An 8,160-nucleotide genomic window follows, 5' to 3' on the forward strand; every position below is an offset into this window, starting at 1 on the left:
CCTTGCCAGTTTGTCATGGATTAAGTCCACAAAGCCCTGAAATGTTTGCCGAAATGAGATTTGCACCTTCCAAAGTAGGATGAATGCCGTCTCTCTTAATCAGACCAGGTTTTCCTCAGAAGGCTGTCCAATTATTTACGAAGCACACATTGTTTGCTGGGCACCACCAAGACAACCAGCACTGAAATGATGACATGCGGCTATACATGTCATCATTGATCAGATTGGGGAGGGGAAAGGAGATTGTCACCCACATAATGAAAAAGTAACAAATATGACCAAAGTCAGTGTACAATGTTATAAACAGTGTGGTCCACACTCAATAATATTTTAAATTGTCAGAGCATGATTAACCCACTAGGGGCCCCATGGTAAAGATGAGCTATGGGCCCCTTTTGATCAACTATCTCATGTTTTCCACTTTCACTAAAGTATGAGAAGAGGTAGGAAGTAACTAAGTACATTTACTCAAGTACTGTGCTCAAGTACAATTTTGAGATACTTGTACTTTATTTGAGTATTTCCATGTTATGCTCCGTTCTACTTTTACGACATTACAATTCAGACATAAATCGTGTACTTTTGCTCCAGTACATTTGATTAATACCTTTACAGATTTGGATTAATGATGTGAAATATATCAACCCTTAAATCAGACTTTAGTTCCACCTGGAGTACATTCACAATCTACCCTGCAGTATACAAAGTCATTAAAACTAAGCTGCTCCTTTACCAGATTTGATAACACTTTAATGCATCAATAATTATAATCGATCAATAATTATAATCGAAACATAAAATATTATTCTGAAAATGGGTGAATCTGCATAATGAGTACTTTTACTTTTGGTACTTTGAGTTCATTTTGATGCTAATACTGTTGTACTTGTACTTCAGTAATATTTTTGATTGCAGGACTTTTACTTGAAACAGAGGATTCCTACCCTCTGGTACTTTTACTACAAGGTCTGAGTACTTCTTCCACCTCTGAGTATGAGTGATGGGTTTGTTGTAACTTCATTCATTCATTCATTAAGCACAATATTATGTATTATAATGTTCCGTGTTATATATCCAATGTGTATATTTTTAAAGATATTTAAGTTATATTTGAATGGTGCTAATATGTGCACAAAGTGTAGAGTACTCCAGCAGCCACAGAGAGGCAGCAAAGACTCAGGTGGAGTGCAGGTGAACTCATTTAAGGTTTAATAAAGAATAAAAGATAAGAACCGTTGAAGAGAAGGAAATATTTGAATATAATCTGTGGCACGCTTGGAACACATAGCAATAACAACTAGGCCTATGTATTTATCAACTCTTTCTGCCAGTGTATCTGTGCACATAGCATTATGTAATGACACTTCTTTTCATGGGGTTATCACAAAATCAGCTGTTTGTGGTTTCTTAGATGCATTTTGTATCATGACCTTGATATGATTCACTGCTGACATTTACTTTTTACATTGTATGTAATAATCAGAGCATTGCTAGATTAAGAGTTAGAAAGTGCTTTGTGCCTGTTTGAGTGTCACCACCTTATTCATGTCAATATATATCTTTCAAAATAACCAGTCATGATGAGGAAAAATATTTTATTGCATGCACAGTTCACAATGGTGGTCCCTCCATGGCTTACCATATCATGCAGACCAGCCAAAACGGTGCGTACAAAAAACACAAAATCAAACCAAAGAAGTTGAAGTCATATCTATAGAACAAATAAATAATTCTGAAATAAATAAATATCTGTATCCAGAATTTCAACATATATACAGTAAAAATAAAATCAAACTAATTATACAAATTAAATGTAAAGTAACATAGATACTGCTAAACCAATTGTCTCTCCATTTTAACTGTGGGCTTTAAAATCCAACAATTAAAATACTATTTCAAGATTTTAAAAAATGCCATCTACACACTTCACAACGCCTACTTAAAACGGCCTAACTTCAGGACGAAAGAGAATTTTCAGGTGACCGATCTAGAGAATAAATAGCGTACAGTATCTTCTAAAACTACACATTGTACAAGTGTATACTGTAGTCTTACTAAACAATGTACAGGAGTAGACAGTAGTATTACTACACATTGTACAGATGTTTACAGTAGTTTTACTACACACTGTACATAAGCAAATGGCTTCTATTTTCTACTGTTTTTGTCCAGAAGGTGCTGTAGTGTTTGTTTTTCTATAGAGTGGTGCAGTGACGAGTCCTAAAACCCGGAAGTGAGTTAGCATTTTACCCATGATTTTACCACTTCCGGTTCCCTCGTCTCAGAGTCAATGGGATTTCTCCATAGGATTTTGGAAAATAGCTCGAAATAAGGTCTGTGGCAGGTTGACACACATTTAAGAGACGTATCACGTTTTGTTCTCCAACATTGAATACATCAGCAGTGACCCCACTGGTGATTTTTGAAGAGTGTACGTGTCTGAAACACGATGGTTGTTAACGATTGGCTGAATAGGACTATGGAAGTTGTCGAGGACGTTGTACGTCACCATTACACCGAACACGCAAACACTCCCGCTAAGTTTGTTTGCTCTGGTCTGCTTGAAAGCAAGTACATGCGCTTTTGCAAACTGTTAAAACAAAAGCTTCAACTTGTACAATTTTGAGTCTGTATTTTTGAAAATCGATCTTAAGTTGGCGTGACGTTGAAGCAGCGACCCTGCTGTAGTTCGTTATAGCATAACGTTAGCATTTTGCTTCTGGCGATTAGATCTATGATTCGAAAATTATAAAAGTAAGATAGACATGTGGATATTATCCGGCTGAACAAAACGTGCATTTATCTAACAGACCTGTTCGTTTTCCACAGATCTTATTTCGAGCTATTTTCCAAAATGCTATGGAGAAATCCCATTGCTTTTTTTGTTAAGGGAACCCATGCGCAGCTTATTTCCGGGTAAATACGTCATCCCTGCACCATTCTATTGCTCTTTACTTCACTGACAGTTAAACCCAGAAACACAAGGAAACTTATTTATCCCTTACAATTTTCAACCTTACATCTACTGAGGATAAATTAGATATTGTAAGCTGCAGCTCTGTAGCATTTAATGAAAACAGAAAACTTTGTATTGTGGGTTGTCTTTAATGTTTCTTAAAGATTGTTGCTGAGCTTTTCAAATGCTAATCTCTTTGTACCATACAGCTAGAGCGGATATCTCAAAACCTCAACAAATCAAACACTGTCTGGGTTGCAATGTGCACTATGTTGTGTTTTAACCTGAACTTTAAAGACCAATACGGACACATGTCAGTATGAGTCTGCTGCTTCATTTATAACTGATTGTCCACAGCTCATCTAGATGGAGATCCTTATGCAATTAGCATCACTTTAAACAGGCGTTTTTAATGGTATTTAGCAATAACATACTGTACGTGATTATGTCTCACAGACAGGACACAAAGCTTTTCCCACATCAGAGAAATACATTTTGTATTCTTATCTAATTCACTGTTCTAAAACCATCCGAGTTGCCCCATCTCATACACTCTGGTTCAACGATAAAAAATATATGGTAAGGGAATTCTGTAAAAATACATAATGAAAATAATATATGAAAATGTTAAATATTTAACAATCATTTTCCCTAAATCTGTCCTCTTGATTCAGCTTGTTGTGCATACAGTGTACTGATTCATTACTGATGCATGTCCTGCATCTGGCAAAGAGAACATCTGGATCCTGTCTGAAGAAAACAGAAGTGTGTGTGTACAATATTGGACTGAGATACTCTTTGGTTGTCTCGGATAAAACAAACTGTCGCTGCCAGATCTTTAAATGGTGAAAAATACAAAAAGATGTCCAGTGTCATGATGAGTGAACCTGCATCTCAATCACTTCTGATGTGATTTGTGTGGTTAAAAGGCTACTAAGTGGACCTTTAAGTCAAACTCAACACCTTTTGTTTGCACCTTCATGTTCTGTGTTTTCTTTTAGCAGTTGGGAAGCACCTCCATCTTCAACTGTGCTGTTATTGCAGCCTGCTGCTTCTCCACTAGGGGGAGCTGTTGTATCATTCTGAGAACAGCTCAGCCAACTTGTGCCTGTAAGAACTAAAGTAATAGCAGCAGGTTTGGTTTCGACACATGGATCAAGACCTACAGATGTCTTCCAGGCAGTTTAGTTGAAGTAGATCTGCTGGCCGTGCTTTCAGGCGTTTTGAATCACTGACACTGTTATGGATCTATGCAAACACGTGTGCATTTAACCTAAGATGCTTCTGTTTCTGCGTAGTCCCATCTGTGGTGTCACTCTCCTGACTGAGCGGCCTCTGATTGCTGACTGAGTCCTGAGAGATAGATGAGACGGCGATAAATCGTTCCTTGGCAATCCGACAGTGTGACTGTCACAGTGGGGGGGGGGGGGGGGGGGTGCAGTGAGAGCTGCTCTCTAAGCACGGGGCTCCAGCCTGTGAGACAGTTCAAACAGAGTCTGCTGATTGTCGATGATATGCAGGTCGTCGATGTACGCTCGCACTTCTGTGCTGCTCTTCTGGGTGATGCCGTTACCTGGAGGGACAGGAAATGGTTTAGCTCCAAGCCAGGGCAGCGTTTAAACATAATGATGTCATAGTATTGATGGCCTGGGAACAAATTGCATCAAATTCTGTGAAAGGGCCATTGGAACCAACTTTTATTTCCCCTTATGACATGTTGTGGATCATAAATACTGCCCAAATTATGTTGAAATCAAAATGTGATGATTGTGAACATCATGGTAAAGAGTATTTATTTGATTTTAACTATATGAGGACAGTTTATTTCAAAGCTAACAGATGTTGTCCACAGATTTGCCTTCAAAAGAATGAATCTACAACATAGATTTGTAATAGTTACAAAGTAAACGTCAAAAATATGGTTAGATTTCACACCCTAAATTGAGGAATGAGTGATGAGAATACTGACCCATGGGATCTTTCTGACACTGCCGGATGAGTCGCACTGTCTCTGCGATCATGTGCTGGAAATAAGATAAACACCGCTCCGTTAGACATTACAAATTCAGCACTGCCTGATGTTTTCATTGCAGGAACATGAAGTGCTATGAAGGGTTTGAACTCACCAGCTTTTCAAAATTAACCAGGTTATCATGAAACGTCTTGTTGCCTTCGTGAATGAACGTAATATCTAAAAAAGGAAAGTCTTTTGTTAGTTTTCATCAACAGGTATTTGATGTGAAATATCTGTTTGTTTCTACATGTCAAACCTGCCTGATGGAGATACTTCACAGAGCTCTCCTCTCAGAGGCGTGTGTAATAATGTGACAGAATAATAAGCGTACCTTTCAGTAGCAGAGGAGGGAAGGGGATCTTTGGAGCCTTCATCTTCTTGAAGGAGTCCCTGTAGGCCTTGTGGTTCAGCGAGGGATCCTGAAAACATTTTCAAAACGAATGAGTGTAATCCTCTAGGGAGGAGTGTGTGTGCCTGTGCATGCATGCTTTGTTATCTGAGTTATGGCAGCACAAGTGACTAATAATCATCTAAAACACCTGCTGTTCTGAAATGAAAAAACATCTGTTTGTTTTACCTCATACACACTGAAGCACAGGGTTGTATTCCCTAGTGCAGTGAATGCATATCAATGCTTATTCATTTCAAAACAGATATATATACAGTGTGGTGTCCACAGAGTACCATGAATTACACTTACTGTAACTGTCTCCAGTTCTGTAAACAGCTTTTTGAATTTGCCAGGCATCTTCTGTAGAGAAAATAACATGATTTGTGTTCAGACGTTCTTCTCATAAAAGCTGGCACAGATGAACAAAGAATTAAAAAAGACACATCTTTACCTCCCATGTCTGACTGAGGCGGCTAACAGCTGCAGTGGTCAGACCCATTATAATGGCGAAGAAACAGTTGAGGTTCCTCTGTGCTTCACAGCTATAAAAGATCAATGGAGCACACAGTTCAGTGTCCTGCAGAGCAACCAAAGCCAATGCAGTTCATTGATCTGCCACAGGAGGGGGCAGCATCCCCATGCAAGGCTTAGAGAAGGAATGGCCAACAGTGTGTGTGACTCACAATCAATAAGTCTTGCAGAAGGATGTGAGAACAGCTACTTACTGAGCAGCGATCTTGATGAACTTCTTGATGAGTTGGACCCGTTTGCAGAGCGTTGGGCACAGCAGCACCTCGGTCATCACCCACAGCTGGACCTCATTGCAGCGCTGCAGCAGCAGCTCCAGCGCCACCGTGTGGCTGCTGCTGCTCTGGCGACTGAAGGTGAAATACACCAGTTCTTGCTGTAAAGGAACAATATCATGAGGCAGAGCAAGCCACGGTTGAGTCCCGATGTGACATCAGTGTCACAGCGATGTTTATCAAATGTTGTTTCATATCAATTTGATCAAGACATGTTTCCACAACAGGTTAAATGTAATAAAGGACATGTTATGTAAGCATTTTAATTCTTAAATGGCTTGAATTTGACCTTTAGCAACAAAAAATAAGCTTTTGAAATGTAGCTAGTTCTGTCACATGTGTTAGTCTGGCACTTGGACATGTTGTTATGGAAACACAAAATCAAATGACCTGGCCCATGACCCACCAGTGTGTCAGTGTGTGTCACGTGACTTCATGAGATAAAAATAAAGGCTAAAGCTGTATAAGGAACTTTCCAGAACATTTAAATGTCACGTGATACCTGTGTCACGGTGGGTCGTTACGGGTTAAAAGGCAGCAATTCAGGCACGAGTATTCAACTTGTGGGACAAACCTCGTGTATTGAGGCAAAGATGGTCCAGTCAAAGTTGGTGAGAGCGACCGCCACGTCCCACGTGTTTAAACTGAGCATGCGTGCCGTCCTCTGTTGGAGCTCTGAGTTGTCAGTGAACGGGTTCTGAGGGGGGGGGAAATATCCAACAATATCAGGCAATGGAGTCTTGAAACTTCTAACCTCTGCAAATTATGTCATTTGCTGCTTCTGAGCTGATGTATTAATGTGTATAAATTAGCTCCACAGATTTTGTACAGTATGTCTAAGTCATAATATTTGGGGAATCATTTGCTTAGGTATTCAACCTTTGACACAGTTCATTGTTTTCTCCTTTCACTATCTCTTTTCCCATGGCATAGGTCTAGGTCAACGCTGTATTTTGACTGTGTTTTGTTGTTGTTTGAAAAACGGCTCGGTTACCTCTCGAAGAGTCATCGTGCCCCAATTTTTGGTGGTTAATACGCGAGTCGAGGCTCTATGTCGCTCCAGCAAAGGGTAGTCGTAAAGCGGAGGCGTCCGGCAACCTTCCTTGACGTCGCGGAGCGGAGTCGGCAGAGAGAAGTTCCGACGCCGCAGAAACAGGGCGCTCCTAAAGTTAGCCAGAGTACAACTCGCTCGGAGGTCCTGGTTTCAGCTGTTTACTGATTGGGTAGTAACGTTGACGTGCTCGTTCTGCAACTAGCTTTACGCGTCCAGACGCGTCACGCAGCGAACAGAGGTTTGTTCCGGATACAAAGAATTCTGTTTAAACACCATAATGCTTTCTAAAAGTTTTAATTAAGTACGGAACTCAAAAATAAGGATATAACTTAGAACTTCTAACATCAATTATCTCAGACCGTCAACTACAGAAGGGATACTGTTGTCAATTTTATTTATTAGTAATGTCATGTCATAGTATTCTAGTCAAAGACAATAGTCCCTGACTTCACCGACCGGGGGAGTCTCACCATAAGACTGTGTCACTGAGAATAGAGAGCGGTGACGGACGTCTAAAACTTACCACAAGACGAGAAACACTATGCAGACAGGGGACGTCCCTCCGAGGACGACGTCGGAGTCCTGTCTCAGAAGAGACTAAGTGATGCCGGCCACCCTCGGACGTACACAGTCCTTCCTGGACCCACTTCAGGACCATTCTTACAGTGACGTTACACTACCTTTGGAGACTGCGTTACCTCTGCTTGAGTCTCCCAGTGTCCCTCTCACGTTTGTGACTACCAAATAATACCTCAATGCGGCCCTCTTAACTGTTCTGTCCACGACGGCGGTGCTTCACTGTGTCGCCAACGGTTTTGGTCTTTTCTTCCCGGAGATCTACAGGGACTTGTATTTGTAAGAGAGTAACGCCGAACACGAGCCAGGTATTTTGACCGTTGTTGTTACGCGGGTTCGACGGGAGGAATTCTCTCTACCGTCGTT

At 40.6% G+C, this 8,160-nt stretch overlaps 1 protein-coding gene across 1 annotated transcript in view; it reads right to left on the bottom strand.

The window, feature by feature from the left end:
- Nucleotides 1-2,865: 2,865 nt before the first annotated feature.
- Nucleotides 2,866-8,160, bottom strand: part of LOC104966279 (rap guanine nucleotide exchange factor 5-like) — a 21,306-nt gene continuing 16,011 nt past the window's right edge. Inside the window, exons 11-19 of the mRNA XM_010795462.1 lie at nucleotides 7,666-7,703; nucleotides 6,739-6,861; nucleotides 6,087-6,265; nucleotides 5,813-5,903; nucleotides 5,671-5,721; nucleotides 5,302-5,389; nucleotides 5,083-5,147; nucleotides 4,926-4,980; nucleotides 2,866-4,529 (exon numbers count right to left, since the gene is read on the bottom strand). Of these exons, the coding sequence (XP_010793764.1) occupies nucleotides 4,411-4,529; nucleotides 4,926-4,980; nucleotides 5,083-5,147; nucleotides 5,302-5,389; nucleotides 5,671-5,721; nucleotides 5,813-5,903; nucleotides 6,087-6,265; nucleotides 6,739-6,861; nucleotides 7,666-7,703 (809 nt within the window). The 3' untranslated portion in view covers nucleotides 2,866-4,410. The remainder of the gene's footprint in view (nucleotides 4,530-4,925; nucleotides 4,981-5,082; nucleotides 5,148-5,301; nucleotides 5,390-5,670; nucleotides 5,722-5,812; nucleotides 5,904-6,086; nucleotides 6,266-6,738; nucleotides 6,862-7,665; nucleotides 7,704-8,160) is intronic.

The sequence above is a fragment of the Notothenia coriiceps genome, unplaced genomic scaffold (genome assembly GCF_000735185.1).
Source record: "Notothenia coriiceps isolate Sejong01 unplaced genomic scaffold, NC01 NC01_scaffold00037246, whole genome shotgun sequence".
In the NCBI taxonomy this organism is placed as follows: Eukaryota; Metazoa; Chordata; class Actinopteri; order Perciformes; family Nototheniidae; genus Notothenia; species Notothenia coriiceps.